Source organism: Armigeres subalbatus, chromosome 2 (genome assembly GCF_024139115.2).
Source record: "Armigeres subalbatus isolate Guangzhou_Male chromosome 2, GZ_Asu_2, whole genome shotgun sequence".
NCBI lineage: Eukaryota > Metazoa > Arthropoda > Insecta > Diptera > Culicidae > Armigeres > Armigeres subalbatus.
Window position 1 is genome coordinate 30712195 of NC_085140.1, and position 20924 is coordinate 30733118.

The 20924-nt window shown below is 37.2% G+C and overlaps 1 protein-coding gene across 1 annotated transcript in view; it reads left to right on the top strand.

Moving 5' to 3' along the window:
• Positions 1 to 20924, top strand: part of LOC134218411 (uncharacterized) — a 467105-nt gene that overhangs the window by 396072 nt on the left and 50109 nt on the right. The window contains exon 9 of the mRNA XM_062697367.1: positions 19277 to 19306. Within this exon, the coding sequence (XP_062553351.1) occupies positions 19277 to 19306 (30 nt within the window). The remainder of the gene's footprint in view (positions 1 to 19276; positions 19307 to 20924) is intronic.

Below are 20924 nucleotides of genomic sequence, written 5' to 3' on the forward strand. Positions count from 1 at the left end.
GCAAATTACACGTTACTCAATCGAAGGATTGTCCCAAACTGTTTAGAATTCTGCGAACGTAAACTTATCCTAAATCCTTTTCTCTTTTTACTCCTTTTGCACAACACAACAACAGCAATACACACAGTTTCTAACTGCCTTTGCTGCACTCCTGGCATAATAAAGATAGTAACCACATTGTGTAATAAAACTTGACTTACCTTACAAACCAACCCCGGTGCCAGGTCGCACAGTGGGTGATATCACGAATTGTATGAGAAGATGAGTTAATTCTTTCTCAGGATATTGGTGATTTGGCATTGCAAAACGAATAAGAAACGAAACGAGTTTAAATGGAAACAGATGCTAAAAGCGGAAATGTGTTTAACAAGAAATGCAGCGGAAACAATTTTGCATTTTTCTTTATTGCGACGCACTGTGCGCCAGAATCGGAAATGGCACGGGTGGCGGCGTCACCGACAGAAATCAGAAATCGTACAGATTTGGGGTACCACAAAAAACGGGTTGGGGACCTGCGGAACGGGTACGGTGATTGCTGTGAAAGTTTATGCGTTTTTGCCGGCCGTATATACCGGCAACGGGGACGGTCGACAGACAGAGAAAGTATAATGCGGAAACGCTCGAAAAGGGTGCTTATCGTTCCACTAGTTTAGATAAGCTCTACCACACAGTACAGTAACCTCGTCTAGGTGGTGAAGCGTCGTCGGTGGTACAAACCAAGTGGCCCTCGTTAATGCTTGTATTTACAGGAGCGGTTGAGCGTTAGCTGGTGCAATCAGTAATTTACAAGGAATTACGAGTTTTGGGGTCCTCTTTTTTGGTGGAAATTTTCGTATCGTGTCAATGAATCTGTTGAAATGTATGTAAATAAGATTATTACATTGGCGTGATCTGGAATATAGACGCAGCACTTCTATGTTAAATAAAGATTTATGTTTCGACACATGATTTGTCTTTCACTAGCAACCAGACTTTGCCATCAATCATAGACTATTCACATTTTTGCTCATGCGTTTTTGATGTATTGAAATTGTTTTTTTCAGTATCTGCTCCCGGTTGATTATTTCGTCTTTCCTATTGGTTTTTAGACCCGGATAGACATAATAATTCTCCCCAAAACATTCTCTAAAAGATATAAAATTCTCAACAAATCTGACACTAAACCTTCACAATCTGTGAAAGGACACATTCATTCCGTAAACAGCTCACAAACAGAGCCATATATAGTCACAATGTCATACCCAGGCCCTTTATAGCCACTAACAACCACGTAACAACAAAATAAAGTAGCGTTTATCGCAAAAACTCTTCCAAATATTCCCATCCCAATAAACATCACAACGCGATGTCGGCGACGACGGCGAGGTCGTCGCAATGATCTCACACCTGGTACCCGCGTTCTCGCCCAAATCCAAGAGAAATTGTTTGGACGCATTATCCTTCTCTAGTTGATATCCGGGACGGCGCGACGTTTTCTCACGTCGCTCCCACTCTGCTGCTGTTTCCTAAACAAACAACGACTGACAACGAGCAAACATTTGATTTCCTCCTCGTTCTCCCCACCCCCATGCCATGACATGCTGTCCTATTCTCAGGCGTGACATATCTCAACCGGAGTGATGACACACACACAAAATTTTGCTGAAGCAATGCTTTCCATGTTGATCAAAACAGCAGTAAACTCGACAAACAAAAATTAACCAGACTCAGCGAAAGCTGGTCGCCAAACAGATTCGTTTTGGTTCACTGTCACATTTACATTGCGTTACAATGTGACTTTCGTTTCTTATCTCTTCAATGTAAATGAGCTCTCTACTCGAGTTGGCCTCGTTTACAGCGCTGTTTTTTCGGTTTCGATTGGGTTTATTTTCATAAGAATAAAATGCATTGGCCTTAACTTTTCACATTATAAGCCATTTTATTGTCTTCAATCAATACATATATCTATCCGAAGAAAATATGGTGCATTTGTTTAGTAACTTGCAATAAATAACTAAAAGAAGATTTTACAGTTGAATTTAACTACTTTGTACTTGATGGAATAGACGAAACGAAAAATAAAATAACAAATTTTCCTACCATCCCCACACGTTTCAATTAGCCGTTTCCTAACAAACGACCCGTAAAATTTATTGCAACCACAAATCAACCGGCAATACAAACGGCCTGAATACCAATCATCCATCGTGCAGCAGCGAATTCGATTGCGGAGCAATTGTGGTTCCATTGAGGCCCGCACACTCGGAAGTCTGGTTGTCTACGCACGTCCGGCACAGGAACAATAACGACCAGCAACAAAATGGATATTGGTTGTCTGTTTTGCCATTTCCTTCCGGTCCGATTGATGGATAGCCAGTGGGTTCCAATAATGCAAAAATTGGTACCATTTGCTGTCAGTATGTACAGTGCAACTGTAAAGCAATAGGGAAGCTAGTCAGTGCGTCAATTCATATCTCGTTTCGAAAAAAAAACAAAATGTTGAAGCTTTATTTTTTTAAATAATTTTCTTGACAAAAGACGTGATGATGCTTCTGTATCAAATTCCATCCCTTTGTAACTTAACAGTTACGTATCTTGGCCTCAAAAGTAGTACAAGACTACCCGCAAAAGAATTGGTCACCCACGGTAAACCAGATGACTAACTATAACCCTTAAGTTGAAATGGAAAGGCCGAAATAGAATAACCATCCCGTCGTCCTGGCGTCGGAAGACACGACCTTCCTCAATAATTCCTCCAAGTTTTTCGAAACGAACCTGCAGGAGCTTAGCATTCTCTGAGACAAAATTCCAGACACAACAAATACGGTAGATATACGCATACCAAGGAGGTCGTACACTCATAACGTGAGGAATTATCTGGAAATTTTAATATTTTTTTCACACGAATGTTTTTTTACATGGTCCGTAAGAATATTGTTAAGCATACGAATGTCCTTTCCATATACTTCTGAATGAATTTCCTGAAGAAATTTGAATGATTTTCCCGAGAAAATTCGAATGACTTTCCCGAGAAAATTCGAATGATTTTCCCGTGAAAATTCGAATGAATTTCCCGTGGAAATTCGAATGAATTTCCCCACTGGAAATTTCATTCGAATCTCCAGAGGAAATTCATTCCAATTTCAGAGAATTCATTCGAATTTCCAGAGGAAATTCATTCGAATTTCAGAGGAAATTCATTCAATTTCCAGAGGAAATTCATTCGAATTTCCAGAAAATTCATTCGAATTTCAGGAAATTCATTCAATTTCCAGAGGAAATTCATTCAATTTCAGAGGAAATTCATTTCAATTCAGAGGAAATTCATTCGAATTTCAGAGGAAATTCATTCAATTCAAATGAATTCATTAGAATTTCCAGAGGAAATTCATTCAATTTCAGGAATTCATTCGAATTTCAGAAAATTCGATTGAATTTCCAGAGGAAATTCATTGAATTTCCAGAGGAAATTCATTCTGAATTTCAGAGGAAATTCATTCCAATTTCAGAGGAAATTCATTCCATTCAGATGAAATTCCTCTGAATTCAGAGGAAATTCATTCTGAATTTCAGAGGAAATTCATTCCAAATTCAAGAGGAAATTCATCTGAATTTCAGAGAAATTCAAATTCAATTGAATTTCCTCTGAAATTTCAGAAATTCATTTCCAATTTCAGAGGAAATTCAATGAATTTCAGAGGAAATTCATTCCAATTCAGAAATTCATTGAATTTCAGAGGAAATTCGTTGAATTTCAGGAAATTCATTCAATTCAGAGGAAATTCATTTCCAATTCAGATGAATTTCTCAATTGGAAATTCATTTCCAATTTCAGAGGAAATTCATTGAATTTCAGAGGAAATTGAATGAATTTCCTGGAAATTCGAATTTCAGAGGAAATTCATTCCAATTTCAGATGAAATTCATTCAATTTCAGAGGAAATTCATTCCAATTTCAGAGGAATGAATTTCATTCCAATTTCAGAGGAAATTCATTGAATTTCTGAAATTCATTCAGAGAATTGAATTTCAGAGGAAATTCATTCGAATTCAGAATGAAATTCCTCTGAATTGAATGAAATTCTGAATTTCAGAGAGGAAATTCATTTCCTGAATTGAATGAAATTCATTCTGAAATTCAGAGGAAATTCATTGAATTTCAGAGGAAATTGGAATTCCAATTTCAGAGGAAATTCATTCGATTTCAGAGGAAATTCATTGATTTTCAGAGAAATTCATTGAATTTCAGAGAAACTCATTGAATTTCAAGGAATTTCATTCTGAATTTCAGAATGAAATTCGTTGAATTTCAGGAAAAATTCATTCAATTTCTCTGGAAATTCATTCAATTTCAGGGGAAATTCATTTGAATTCCATGGGAAATTCAATGAATTTCAGTATTCGAATGAATTTCTCTGGAATTGAATGAATTTCCTCTGAAATTCGAATGAATTTCCTCTGAAATTCGAATGAATTTCCTCTGGAATTGGAATGAATTTCCTCTGAAATTGGAATGAATTTCCTCTGAAATTCGAATGAATTTCCTCTGAATTGGGAATGAATTTCCTCTGGAAATTCGGAAATGAATTTCCTCTGGAAATGAATCAATTTCCTCTGGAAATTCGAATGAATTTCCTCTGAATTTGAAATTCGAATTTCTCTGGAAATTGAATGAATTTCCTCTGGAATTCGAATGAATTTCTCTGAAATTGAATGAATTTCCTCTGGAAATTCGAAATGAATTTCCTCTGAAATTGAATGAATTTCCTCTGAAATTGAATGAATTTCCTCTGGAATTCGAATGAATTTCCTCTGGAAATTGAATGAATTTCCTCTGAATTCGAATGAATTTCCTCTGGAATTGAATGAATTTCCTCTGGAAATTCGAATGAATTTCCTCTGAAATTGAATGAATTTCCTCTGGAAATTCGACTGATTTTCCTCTGGAAATTCGACTGAATTTCCTCTGAAATTCGACTGAATTTCCTCTGAAATTCGACTGAATTTCCTCTGGAAATTGACTGAATTTCCTCTGGAAATTCGACTGAATTTCCTCTGGAAATTGAATGAATTTCCTCTGGAAATTGAATGAATTTCCTCTGAAATTCGAATGAATTTCCTCTGGAAATTGAATGAATTGCCTCTGAAATTCGAATGAATTTCCTCTGAAAATTCGAATGAATTTCCTCTGGAAATTCGAATGAATTTCCTCTGGAAATTCGAATGAATTTCCTCTGGAAATTCGAATGAATTTCCCCTGGAAATGCGAATGAATTTCCCCTGGAAATTCGAATGAATTTCCCCTGGAAATTCGGATGAATTTCCCCTGGAAATTCGAATGAATTTCCTCTGGAAATTCGAATGAATTTCCTCTGGAAGTTCGAATGAATTTCCTCTGAAATTCGGATGAATTTCTGGAAATTCGAATGAATTTCCTCTGGAAATTCGAATGAATTTCCTCTGGAAATTGGAATGAATTTCCTCTGGAAATTGAATGAATTTCTCTGGAAATTCGAATGAATTTCCTCTGGAAATTGAATGAATTTCCTCTGGAAGTTCGAATGAATTTCCTCGGGAAATTCGAATGAATTTCCTCTGGAAATTGGAATGAATTTCCTCTGCAAATTGGAATGAATTTCCTCTGGAACTTCGAATGAATTTCCCCTGGAACTTCGAATGAATTTCCTCTGGAACTTCGAATGAATTTCCTCTGGAAATTCGAATGAATTTCCTCTGGAAATTCATTCGGTTTTCCAGTATTCGTATGAGTTTGCTCTGGAAATTCGAATAAATTTCCCCTGGAAATTCGAATGAATTTCCTCTGGAAATTGAATGAATTTCCTCTGAATTGAATGAATTTCCTCTGGAATTCGAATGAATTTCCTCTGGAAATTGAAATGAATTTCCTCTGGAAATTCGAATGAATTTCCTCTGAATTCGAATGAATTTCCTCTGAAATCGAATGAATTTCCTCTGGAAATCGAATGAATTTCCTCTGGAAATTCAGATGAATTTCCTCTGAAATCGAATGAATTTCCTCTGGAATTGAATGATGAATTTCCTCTGGAAGTCGAATGAATTTCCTCTGGAAATTGAATGAATTTCCTCTGGAATTCGAATGAATTTCCTCTGGAAATTCGAATGAATTTCCTCTGGAAATCGACTGACTTTCCTCCGGAAATTCGACTGAATTTCCTCTGGAAATTCGAATGAATTTCCTCTGGAAATTCGAATGAATTTCCTCTGGAAATTCGAATGAATTTCCTCTGGAAATTCGAATGAATTTCCTCTGGAAATTCGAATGAATTTCCTCTGGAAATGCGAATGAATTTCCTCTGGAAATTCGAATGAATTTCCTCTGGAAATTCGAATGAATTTCCTCTGGAAATTCGAATGAATTTCCTCTGGAAATTCGAATGAATTTCCTCTGGAAATTCGAATGAATTTCCTCTGGAAATTCGAATGAATTTCCTCTGGAAATTCGAATGAATTTCCTCTGGAAATTCGAATGAATTTCCTCTGGAAATTGAAATGAATTTCCTCTGGAATTCGAATGAATTTCCTCTGAATTCGAATGAATTTCCTCTGGAAATTCGAATGAATTTCCTCTGGAAATTCGAATGAATTTCCTCTGGAATTGGAATGAATTTCCTCTGGAATTCGAATGAATTTCCTCTGGAAATTCGAATGAATTTCCTCTGAAATTGAATGAATTTCCTTTAGAAATTCGGATGAATTTCCTCTGGAAATAAGGATAAATTTCCTCTGGAAATTCGAATGTATTTCCTCTGGAAATTCGAATGAATTTCCTCTGGAAATTCGAATGAATTTCCTCTGGAAATTCGAATGAATTTCCTCTGGAAATTCGAATGAATTTCCTCTGGAAATTCGAATGAATTTCCTCTGGAAATTCGAATGAATTTCCTCTGGAAATTCGAATGAATTTCCTCTGGAAATTCGAATGAATTTCCTCTGGAAATTCGAATGAATTTCCTCTGGAAATTCGAATGAATTTCCTCTGGAAATTCGAATAAATTTCCTCTGGAAATTCGAATGAATTTCCTCTGGAAATTCGAATGAATTTCCTCTGGAAATTCGAATAAATTTCCTCTGGAAATTCGAATCAATTTCCTCTGGAAATTCGAATCAATTTCCTCTGGAAATTCGAATCAATTTCCTCTGGAAATTCGAATCAATTTCCTCTGGAAATTCGAATCAATTTCCTCTGGAAATTCGAATGAATTTCCTCTGGAAAGTCGAATGAATTTCCTCTGGAAATTCGAATGAATTTCCTCTGGAAATTCAAACCGTGTATAAAATCTAATCTACATCTTACATTTACATTAGTTCTCAATTTCCTCTGTTTTATATGACTACTTTTGTATCTCTCTGAAGTCAGGTTCGCCGGTCAACCCTAAATGTTGTGCCACGCTCCTACACGAAAATTTTCCTTCGGGCAAAAACGTCGAAAAGTGGACACAGCTGAACAATGACCAAAAATTTGCAATTCCAATCCACAAAAGGACATTCTCCATCAAGCAAACGATCTACCAATGTCGAAAAAAGTTGTCTCTAATCCCTAATCTGCTTGCAGTAGATTTTCGATCCGATGGTGTGACGAGTTGCAGCTGACAATGGAAGTAGAAATGTGCGTTTCGGGCAATCTACGCTTTCGAATCGTTGCTTTTCCAAGCCTACGCATCAGCCGCATCAGTTTTCAATTGGTTAGGGCGAATAATCGCTATCATCACCCCGTTGTTCGTGAATTGCATTCAATTGTTTCGGGTGTAGACAAGTTGTGCCTTAGCCTGAAATAGTAATGACATGATAAAGCTTATTTGTTCATATTCCGAACACTGGTGTTTTAGAACGCTAAAACTAAAAATTCCATAGATAATCTATAGAAAAAGTACGCGAATAAATATTATCGTCATTTCATTTAAAAAGTACTCATTTTGCTTCAAAAATAAGAAGAAAGGCAAGAAGTAATTGAAAGACATTTAAGATATTTAATTAACTAGACTTGTAGTCTAGTACATGCAAGTAAATGAGACACAAATATTGAAGTAGGATATAAATATATTTATGAGCGAGTCAGTCAGTCTATCGAAGCTACTGGACTACAATCTGTCAATCCCTTCTGTTCCGAACGAGTATATCATTTTCATCTAGATGGAAACGTATGAAATACACTCGACAGCCTCCCCCCGTACAAATGGATGTCTTTGTGTTCATTAAATATAAATTCTCGTTACATTTATGCTGATTGATCCATAATCACAACAACTAGCAGAATAACTGCCCGGCTGAGCGGGGCTCGATGAATTCATTGACTGCCTTTGGCTTGGCTTCCCATATGGATCCTCGACAATCCAATAATCCCGTCCATTTGTCAACGCCGCTCGTCCGTCCAGCCCGAACCGAACCAACCTGGGTCGTCCTCCTCCTCTTCTCAATCACTACGAGCATCATTCTGCCACACATGGAGGCTTGCATGCGATAACAATAGCCCTAGATCCAGCACTCGCCTCAGAGAGCTGCCAAGAGGGGCAGACCACATACGCTTCACAGACCACATATGCCTTCACCAAGCACTCAGCTCGAAGCGAACAGTTTGATCGATGGAGAAGATTAATTAGCGCAACGGGAACGCAGTACCTATCCGTCCCATCGCCGGCAAACGAAAACATACGACAGCTGCCAATGTTGAGCAATGAGCATAAACCATCAGCCGGTTAGAGTGATAGAATCTTTATCTGTCGTCAATCCGTTCGTTCGAGGTTTTTTTTTAATGAATCCAGTTAAAAATCCAATCATTTCATAGTATCAGAAAATGAACGTTTAAAAGTGGAAAATCGTCAACAATCAAAAATCATAAACAACCTTACAGCTAATGAACCAGTAATGAAGACATCACACCGATTTGAAAATAAAAATAAAATCTGTTTGTCAGAAAACACCAATTCGGCAAGAAAGAATAACTTTGTAGTTCTCGACCTCTGAAATTGACTGGTTACTGGCCGTTTTTATTTTATTGGGAAAATTTGGTCACAATTTGGGATTATTTGGTCACAAAGTAGAAGGGGGATCATCGCTTTAACGGCGTTGAAGTCACTTGCATGTTTGAATGATTGCATGTTCACATAAGTTAAAATACCAAGTTATTACGTTAATCTAAGTTATTACGATATCTTAATGTCCCATGAGTGTTTACAGGCAAAAATGGGCCTCTTAGGGGAAACGATCGGCAGAGATTGTGTAAACTAGGCAGCATATAAGCATAAAAGCATATGGAGACGCATGGTACATTTGTGCGATGACTCATCTTGTGACTAAAATTTTTGCGCAAATTTTATCTCATCCGTTTTATTAAATAAATGAACAAGTGTGCAAGCATTTGTATAGAACTTGTATTATGGGAAACTTGATCCTACATGTTCTTGGTTAACATGTCCAATCATGATATGATTTTAAACAGCAGGTTCCCGGGCGTGGTATTTCATCTTATCTGAACATGCAGTCGTGCAAACATGCCAGTGACTTCAACGCCGTTAAAGCGATGATCCCCTTCCTACTTTGTGGCCAAATTATTGCGGAATTTTCCCAATCAAACGAAAAACGCCAGTAACCAGTGGATCACAAAGGTCGAGAACTACAAATGCAAGACATGAGCATCGGAATATAAATTTACTGTTGACCAGTGTAATCGTTTTTGACGTTGGATTACGTCCTTTTGGACGATAAGATGGCCTTTCTGCAAATTCAAATTTGAGACCACGAAAAATGTTCAGGAAGTATAGGCCATCTTTCAACCGATTTTGAAAAGTTTGTGTCATTCAATCAACGAACTCTTTTAGATTTTGCTCAACTATTGATTGAAAAATTGAATTTCGCCTGGTACTGTTAAAAATCGGTAAACCAACCAATCTCGTATGTGCATCGCAAGTACAGGCATCAATCAACTTATGGGCTAGGCTTTAATCCTCAGTTCCATTAGAATTTCACGGAGGGCGGACATGAAGGCCGCACAGTACTGTCGCAATGATGACGCCAGTAGCAGCAGTCCTAGCAGAAAGCGAATCATCGAGACGCCATCACAGACAGTTGAAGCACTCAAGATAAATCTACACACAATGTTCGGACCATCGTTTGGTTGCTGTGAGAGGCGCATTTTGAAAAAAATCGGTTCTGCTCAAGACAAACATTTTATGAGAAGAAAGGGTTAATTGCAAAAATGGCGTCGGTTGCGGTCCCGGAACACCAGTGCCTGTACTAAAAATGTATTCTAGATGGTGAGGACTTAACGGAAAATCATCGATTTTTTTACGCAAGGTTCGGACTAACATTTGATTGCTATCAGTGATTGGAAAGGCGCACTTTGGATTGAAAAACGGTTCTTTTCAGATCTACCATTTCAGCCGAGAAGTTTCTTCAAAATGCAAAACATAATCGCTTGGCGACGACAGAACGTTGGAGTTGGTAACAGTGAAAGCACTCGCCGGAAGGAGACACTACAATAATTTATTCACATAGATGACGCCTCAAATCATCGAGTGGATGATTTTCTGTGTGCGCGACTGGAACTCTGAAATGGGCGTTTTTCGGTGGAGCTGCACCCTCGTTCTCGTTTACTTGGAGCTAGTGTACTTGATGAAGGCTTTGGTTCCTTACGAGACGGCGTGCTTGTCCAGCTCGCCCGGCAACAGGAGGCGGACGGCGGTCTGAATATCGCGGGTGGTGATCGTTGAGCGTTTGTTGCAGTGCGCCTTCGACGAGACGCCAACGCACAGTGGGCGCGGCAAGCCAAAAAACGTGCGTTTTTTTATTTGCGTGTAAACGGTTGATTTTACATAGGTGGTGACTTCGGAAGAAAATTTTACCAAGAATCTCTCTTTTGGAAGATTAGGATGACCTAAAAATTCGCCTGTTAGGGCGATCCAAAAAAATTTTTTTTTTCATTCTCGTTAAAAAAATTTGAGCCGCTACAAAAGTGATAGAGCTTGAAAATACAAACAACTTCGTAGAATATATCAACTCTCTATCTTTTAACGGTAGCGAATTATGATGAAATTTCAAAAAAAATCTAAAATTTTATTGTGATGATTTTTTCTTATTGTTTTTCGACATGGACATGTTCTACAAAGTGAACAAGTACATCAAATCACATGTTTTACGAAAAATGTAAATATTTCAGAGGTATATTATAGAAATTATTCGACTTTTTCATATTATTTTATACAATTTTACTATGGATGTTTCGGACAGCAGAACGATCGCGTGGTCGAACGAATTAATGTGTTCTGCATTGCGCGGCCGGTAATAAAATTAATCAGTTCAGTGCGTGATCTCTCATGTTTCGGACAGCAGAACGATCGCGCGGTTGGCCGAATTATTGTGTTCTGCATTGCGCGGCCGGTAATAAAATTAATCAGTTCAGTGCGTGATCTCTCATGTTTCGGACAGCAGAACGGTCGCGCGGTCGGCCGAATTATTGTGTTCTGCATTGCGCGGCCGGTAATAAAATTAATCAGTTCAGTGCGTGATCTCTCATGTTTCGGACAGCAGAACGATCGCGCGGTTGGCCGAATTATTGTGTTCTGCATTGCGCGGCCGGTAATAAAATTAATCAGTTCAGTGCGTGATCTCTCATGTTTCGGACAGCAGAACGATCGCGCGGTCGGCCGAATTATTGTGTTCTGCATTGCACGGCCGGTAATAAAATTAATCAGTTCAGTGTGTGATCTCTCATGTTTCGGACAGCAGAACGATCGCGTGGTTGGACGAATTAATGTGTTCTGCATTGCGCGGCCGGTAATAATATTAATCAGTTCAGTGCGTGATCTCTTTTGTTTCGAAGCGGGCTTGGTAATCTTATGGCTCATACGCAGGAGGACGTGGGTTCAATCCTAGGTCCGTTCCATTCTCCTACTTTGTATCTTTCTCTTTATTTCTCATGTTCTAGCAATCGCTCGAACTGGAAATGGACTTCCATACCGTTTCCATTACTATTCCTATACCTTCAATTTGAGTATTCTAACAGTAATCTGCTAGAATTGGAAATGAACTTATAGAGCTCGTTTCCTACATCCAACTAGAAATTCCATCAGTTACCTTCTCCTATCTATCACATTGGCAGCTCGTTAACCAAGACGAACCTCTGCCTCTCCAACCTAACCCAGAAATTCCAACAAATTCCGCATGAACTCGTGGCAAGTGCAGAGGTATATTCGGCTTGCAGTTAGCGAGTGATTGCATCATCACTTCCTCCCCTTCACTACATTGACTTGCATTCTGACGTGGCAGGCGCCAGTATGACCTAACAAATGAGATCACCAGTACTTGTACATTGAAGATGTGTGCTAGTCCCAAGCTGATCTGGTCATAATGGAGTAGCAACTACGAGCAGTCAATCAAGCTCAAGCTCAAGCTTATATAATACAATTTTACTATGTCCATATCTTTAATTGAGGCAAATAGTGGCAGATCAAATACCAAACATATGAAAGTATAGACATCCAACTACCAAATGCACTCTATTTTATTAGGAGGAATTCGGAGGAAATATTGATTTGACAAACATTAAGGTGACTCAAATTAGGTTTTAGATATGATTTTTGAAATTTCATCATAACTCGCTACCGTTAAAGATAGAGTTGGTATATTCTACGAAGTTGTTTGAATTTTCAAGCTCTATCACTTTTGAAGCGGCTCAATTTTTTGAACGAAAATGATAAAAAAATTTTTAGGTCACCCTAACAGGCAAATATCACCCTAATTTTCCAAAAGTATCACCCTAATCTTCCAAAATAGCTTATTTTTTGGTAAAATTTTCTTCCGAAGACACCACCTATGTCAAATCAACCGTTTGCACGCAAATAAAAAAACGCATGTTTTTGGCTTGCTGCGCCCGCTGTGCAACGATCGGAACGAACGAGTACCCCACCAAATATTTTCCCTGAAATTTGAATAAAATCGCAAAAAATGCCCTGAATGAAAAACTGATTTTATTTCCGAAAGAATATTTGAATAAATCTTGTAATTTCTTTGGAAATTCTGATAGGTATTTCTTAAAAAAATTCTTTTGTAAATCCTTCAGAATTTTTTTTTCCACACCAGGAATTCGCTCCAGAAATATTTTTTTTAAATTACGTCATTAACTCCATTTGCCATCTCTCCAGAAATTTCTTAGGAAAATTACTAGAACAATTTTCAAAGGAATTCCTAAAGAAATTCCTAAAAGGAAATTTCCTAAAGAATTTATTGGAAGGTTATTGAAAAATTATTGAAACAATTAAAGGAGCTTCTGAAGGGTCTTCCATAGGAATACCAAACAAATTTCAAATAGAATATACAAAAAAAATCCTGCCGGATTTACCGGAAGAGTTTCTAAACGAGTTTTGGAAAAAAAAATTAAAAGAAGTTTAAAGGAATTTTCGAAGGAATTTCTAGAAGCATTTCAAAGGGAATTTCTGAAGGAATTATCGAAGAAATTTCATTTAGCGGGAATGACGGCTTTGGCAGGTTTTGTTCTATTATTGGCAAGGGGGTTTTATATGACTGACTAGGCTCAAATTTGGCCTAAACATTATTTGCAATATCAAAGAATATTGTTGCCAAATTTCATGAAATTTGGTCGACAAAAACCCCCTTGCCAATAATAGAACAAAACCTGCCAAAGCCGTCTTTCCCCCTATATATTTATTTATTTATTTTCATTTATTTATTTATACCTGATCTGAAAATTATCTTAATGAGGATGACGGATGAGAAAAATCCCCAATTCACCCCCCCCTTCCCTCGAAAGGTATTTCCGAAAATAATTTGGACTTTCCAATGAATTCCTGAAGAAATTTCCATGGATTTTCCATGGGGATTTCCAAAGAATTTTCCAAAGGAAATATTAAGGGAATTTGCAAAGGACTTTTTAATGAATTCGTAAAGGAATTTCCGGACGGAATTCCCTAATTAAATTCCGCAGGAATTTCCAACATTTTAATCTTTCGGCTAGATTTTTTTTTAATTTTAATCCGAAAATTATTTCAAAATTTTCTGGAATTTCTTCTGAAAATCCTTCGGAAATTACTTGGAATATAAATCCTGGAATTTCGGAAGTTCGTTATAATATTCCTTCGAAAATTCAAAAAAAAAAATTAAATGAAAATTTGGAAAAATCCTTTTTAAGATTTTTTCCAGTACTAACAACACCTACGGAAATTGTTTTAGGATTTCCTTTGGTAGTTCCTTTAGGAATATATTCGGAATATATTTTAAGAACTTTGCCAGTACTTTAACAAGAAATCCCTTTGAAAACTCTAGAAAGAAATTCTTGAAATTTCCCTCAGGATTTTTTTAGAATTTCCTTCAGGAATTCTTTTGAAAATTGTCTGAATCTCCCAATTGTATTTCAGGGAGAACTTTCCAAGAACGACCTGAATTGATTTGGGACAAGAATTTCTGAAGGAATTGACCTGTCCCGTCAAAATTTTTTATTTGCTCAATCGATTCTTTGAGGCTTATTTGAGGTCAACTTTCCAAAAGAACTCATATTTTTTGACGCCTCTAAGTATTTTTTAAATTTAAAACAAATATAGAAAAAGTACTGTTTTTTAAGATTGGAACGATTATGAACAAACATCAGGTGAATTTTTCAGGCCGGTTCACACGTGCAGCACTTTTTCGGTTCTTGTTTTCAATTTAAAAAAACAGATTAATCCACCTAGCTTTGGTGGTGCCTTTCTCGCATTTAGTTAAGACACCAACCTTATATGGGGCTTACATAGTTTGATGTACCATTTTCTTCATAACTTTTAAACGCAATGACCGACCGTTTTCAAATTCAATAGTGATCAACAAGGCTTTGTCCCCTGTCGAATAAAACTTGTTGCGAGGAAATCGGTTAAGGATTACTATGCGAAAAGTTGTCTAATGTTTTTTTAAGCTTTTGTGCACACACATACACACGGACAGACAGACATGTGCTCAGTTCGTCGAGCTGAGTTGATTATTATATAACACTATGGGTCTCAGAGGCTTCTATAAAAAGTTAGTTTTCGGAGTGAAATGATAGCCTTTCGGTACAACTTTGTTGTACGAGAAAGGCAAAAAGGGAGCTTAAAATATGGGTTCCTTGGGGAAGTTGACCCAAAATAAGCCAAAGGATCGACTGAGACAATAAAACGAGATACAATTTTTGACGGGACAGGTCAATTGTTGAAGGAATTTCCCAAAGAATTATTAAAAGAATACTCGTAAATCGCGTGAAATAGGGGGAAAGACGGCTTTGGCAGGTTTTGTTCTATTATTGGCAGGGGGGTTTTTGTCGACCAAATTTTATGAAATTTGGCCACAATATTCTTTAATATGCAAAGAATGTTTAGGCCAAATTTGAGCCTAGTCAGTCATAGAAAACCCCCCTGCCAATAATAGAACAAAACATGCCAAAGCCGTCATTCCCCCTATTTAAATAAAATCAAATTAAGTTATCACTGATACCAAGTTGATAACACATTTTGTTATACATGCTATTTACTCAAAATAACTTATTTAGTTATCATTTAGTTATCAGCCATCACTGTTTTATCGACCAAAATAGTTAAATCTTCTTTGCCGACTTCATTACGCATTGGAAAAAAATATTGGCATTCATTGAGATTCAAACTCGGATCGAGTGATTGTACGGTGTGGTCTCATCTAATTACGCTTTTTTGAGGAGCAGCCGAGAAGAGCACTACGCTTTCTACAATCTTGTATTTACTGAAGACTATTTATAATCAAATCATGATGCCATGACCATTATATGTAAATAAATGTCGGCTGGACAGAGTGCAAAACAGAATAACTTGATAAGAAAATTATTTTGAGCTTTTTAGTGGAATGTCTTCACTTGTCATAAGACGAGTTAGTACAATCCCATTGAATTCCACCACTTAATTGTATCTTGACAGATACGTATTTCGACCTCAAATGTAAGGCCGTCTTCAGTGTCTCGTACTAAGTCGAGTCAAGTACGAGACACTGAAGACGGCCTTACATTTGAGGTCGAAATACGTATCTGTCAAGATACAATTAAGTGGTGGAATTCAATGGGATTGTACTAACTCGTCTTATGACAAGCAGAATAACTTATTAATAACAAACTTTATTATCCAGTTATATAGATAACTAGAATTGTTATCATTTTGGTTGAATTACCAGTCAACATAACAAAAACCGAATTTAATTCAAAATAGCAAACCGGCGATCAAATAGGACAAATACAGTTCATCATCCTTTATTGAATACTTTCAGTTGTTAACAAATAAATAAATATATAAATTAATACAAGGCAATCGTTCCCAATCGTTTTCTCACTAACTGTAAATCATTAAGTTGAGCGGGCTTGGTAGTCATATGGCTACTGCTTCTGCCTCATACGCAGGAGGTCGTGGGTTCAATCCCAGGTCCGTTCCATTCTCCTACTTTATATCTTTCTCTTTATTTCTCATGTTCTAGCAATCGCTAGAACTGGAAATGGACTTCCATACCGTTTCCATTACTATTCCTATACCTTCAACTTGAGTATTCTAACAGTAATCTGCTAGAATTGGAAATGAGCTATAGAGCTCGTTTCCTACATCCAATTAGAAATTTCATCATTTGCCTTCTCATATCTATCACATTGGCAGCTCGTTAACCAAGACGGACCTCTGCCTCTCCAACCTAAACCAGAAATTCCAACAAATTCCGCATGAACTCGTGGCAAGTGCAGAGGTATATTCGGCTTGCAGTGGGCGAATGATTGCATAATCATTTCCTCCCCCTTCCCTACATTGACTTGCATTCTGACGTAGCAGGCGCCAGTATGACCTAACAAATGAGATCACCAGTACTTGTACATTGAAGATGTGTGCTAGTTCCAAGCAAACATCTGTTGGTTCCCTGTGCAAGAACAGCTGATCTGGTCATAATGGAGTAGCAACTACGAGCAGTCAATCAAGCTCAAGCTCAAGCTCAAGATTCTGATTTTGGTTTTATTGCTGATTGGAAAAACGCATTATTGAAAACAAGTGGGTTCTTTTCAGAACCTTAATTTTACAAGAGAGAAGGTAGAGTCGAGACAAATATTGCAAATCATAATCGCTTGGCGTTGATAGCAGCGCAAGCGCACATCGGAGGGAGACGGTGCAAACATGTATTTGCATTGATGATGTCTCAAGAGTGAACCGGCGCAACCATGCTCATAATACGCAGCACGACGCCCACGTAGCATGCACTTTCACTGGAAAGGCAGTGGTTGCAAAAGGTGGAACAACAGCAGTCAGCATTCCGGACCAGCCAACAATGTTGTTTATTCGCAGTTTATTCGCAACGATGGTATCAGTAACGATTCCATCAGCGTTAATAAACATTTTCAATATTTCAAAATTTAATATTTCACTCTTTACGTAATCCTACGTCCAATTGGCGGTCGGTCTTGGATACAACCTTCTACTTTTTATTTTTCATTTTCAAAGGGCACTATCAATTGTTTTACAATGTATCTTTTCTAATCAAAATCTTCACATGAGATTTTGTTTCATGGAAATTTTATATCCTTCTCAATTTTAGGCCCTTTGTATCTTCTTCCTCGACACATAGTGGGCAAACTATTTTATGTATTACCTAATTTCCAGACATCCTATTTGTTATCATCTTCTTCTTCTTCTTCTTCTTCTTCTTATTGGCATTACATCCCCACATTGGGATAGAGCCGCCTCGCAGCTTAGTGTTCATTAAGCACTTCCACAGTTATTAACTGCGAGGTTTCTAAGCCAGGTTACCATTTTTGCATTCGTATATCATGAGGCTAACACGATGATACTTGAATGCCCAGGAAAGTCGAGACAGTTTTCAATCCGAAAATTGCCTAGACCGGCACCGGGGATCGAACCCAGCCACCCTCAGCATGGTCTTGCTTTGTTGGAGGAGGGCCATTATCATATTCACTCTAATATCTACTAAAATTTCATTCAAAATGTCAGATATATTACTCGTGTTTTTAGTAATTGAGTATTTTTTTATTAAAACTCTAAAGATAGCTAGGTTTACTAAAGTGATAATGTGATTATCAACTATTTTGGGATTGTTTTCACAGTTTTTCTCAATGTCTTCTTTTTTTTATCCTTGCAATGCCAGGTCACCAATTCAGTTACAAAATAAGCGGAACGTCATTTCTGGTGTTGTAGAAAAACAAATGAATTTATTATCATACAAATTAGCACTTGGTCGAAACCTTTTAAGTATATCTAATAACGATCAAAGCAAAACAAAAGTGCGGCCAGCTGGTCGCACTGTAATTTTTCTTTGATCAACTCGTACGGAGTGATTTTAACACCGATATTTGTTTTAATATTCTCAGCTGATAGATATATTTAAAAGCTTTCGACGAGGTACTAACTTGTAAGGTGAAATCTCATTTTTATTGTGTGAGGAGCAAATTCAGGGAAAAAACGCCCAAAGTGCTGAGCATCACTGCTCTACTAGTAGACCTACGTTTTTTTTAATTATTAGGTTTAAATAGTAGTCGTTTCGGGAAGTGGTTAAGCCTTATTTCCATCAACCGTCTAAGACGAGTTAAGTACTCTCCATTTAATTCCACCAATTATTTTTCATATCTTTGCAGATACGTATTTCGACCACAACTGTGTGGTCATCTTCAGTGTCTCGGACTTGACTCGACTTGTCTCGAGTCAAGTACGAGACACTGAAGACGACCACACAGTTGTGGTTGAAATACGTATCTGCAAAGATATCGAAAATAATTGGTGGAATTAAATGGAGAGTACTTAACTCGTCTTAGACGGTTGAATACATTCCACTAAAAGAGCTTAATATATTTTCCTTATTTCCATGTTTGAGTAACCAAAAAAATATATACCCATGGACAGGTTTTGGTCAGTTTCAGATACCCCCTCCCCTAGCGTGGACAACTGATCATATAAATGTTCAAAAATGTGTATGAATCTATGAATCTAATATGTCTATCAAAAAAATTTCCTTTAATATTTTGTTCAAGTGTGATTAGGAGACAGTTTTCGAAATTACTCAGATTTTTTTCAATTCTACATAAAACTAGTCTGCCTTCCAAATTATTATAAAAGTGTGGTCGCTATAGACCAAATGAATAGTCCTGATGTTTACGTATTATTCGTTCTTGTTTGTATTTCCATTCGCAACCGATTCCAAAAAAACACAAATGACAATCCAAACGTCCGACTGAACTGTGAAACCTTCCTGTCAACTGAACAATCAAAAACACAAACTGAAATGACCGAAATAGGACAGTACCAATCCAAAATGGAAATCCACGGTAAATTTCATTAGCTGACATTTTATCCTTTTTTTTGTCGCTCTATAGTTCGTTTCAATTTGTACTTCCTTTCCAACTGTAGATATCAGTCGCACTTCCCTTCTGTCCCCGATAAATTCCACCTTTTTAAATCGTATTAATAATATTGATACCCTAACAACACGTACCTCGTAGTAGATTGCCTGAATATAGAATTCCCCTCAAATAAATAAAATGCCAAACGCCGTGTAGAATTGTTGGCAAACTGAAAAAAAAAATCCATAATCCCCGAATAGCCAATGTATCCATTGAACGCACATAGAAAAACTCGTTTTCGTTACATGTCCGCTCGTTTTTTTGCATACCCAGCTCTTTTAGCAGGCTTCGAAAAATCTATCACATCTAATGAATATTCCATTTCCGAAATTGTGCAGAACAATTTTCACTGAGTGCTTCCGATAAATAAAAAAGGCATTCGTTCCCTTCGATGTTATGGTGTAAGCAATTCTGGGCGTTAGAGGAAAACCTGACCGATAAAGTAACAGATTCATTTCATAAATAAATAGTAATAGATTCGTTCATTACGGTATCCAACTTTTTAGTCATGAGCAGTTTGCATAAATTACAATCAATAAGATGTTGCATTATAATTATATTTGCAGCCTGCGTGAGAACAATTTACCTAGCACGCTAATCGGGATCTAGGAAAAAAAAAATGTTAAAAATTGGACGAACCGAAAATTGACAAATTATTGAGTACGTAATGTGCTGAATATGACCAAGTATTATGTGATGACAGGCGTCGGTGTTATCGAAAAGATATTTATCCCACCAGCAGTTGAATGTTGTACTTATTCACAACAATTGTATTCCAAATGATTCATGGAATTATGTCCACCCTGGGACCTCAATAACTGACACGCATCTGAAACCACATTCCATTTTGCACGTGCAATGTTCGTTGCTTGCAATAAAATTGCGCATGCCAACTCATCAGTGTAAAGTGTCGCCCCAGAACAGTATTTGAAAAAAAACAAAACAAGCCGCACAAAAACGCTGCATTCCGTTGAAATTCATGCATGAATAAACAAACGTTTATTGGTTATATTTTTCACATGCAGTAGTGCTTCCTGTACTGTGTTTCACCCAAATACCCGATTGATTCTTCAAACACACAGATCGGTTCTATGGAACCTGTCTGTTTGTACAAGGGAGTGTATCGTTTTTAATTTTTTACCCCATTCTACTTTGGGATACTCAATTTCCACACATTGATGGATGACGAATTTAATTGCTGAAACGAAAGACAAAAAATGCCGGCACAACATTGAATGTGATTAAAAATTGTCCGACCGGTTTCACTTTTAATCACCGTGACAAGCAAGGTGCGAATTGGCCGTGCTGTAATTGGAGGATAATTACTTTATGAGCTTTGGCAGATTGAGGCCAATTTGGCACAATGAATGAATGGATTGTAAACGATCGCAATTAGCTTAAAAGCAATGCGCATTGCGAATATTGAGTCTCGTCTTGATGTGCTTGAGTAGGTATTATGAGTTTATGACTACCATCATGGAAGTAAATTAGGTGTTATAATGGAGCTGATGTTTTTGCGAATTTGAATTTATTGTATTACACG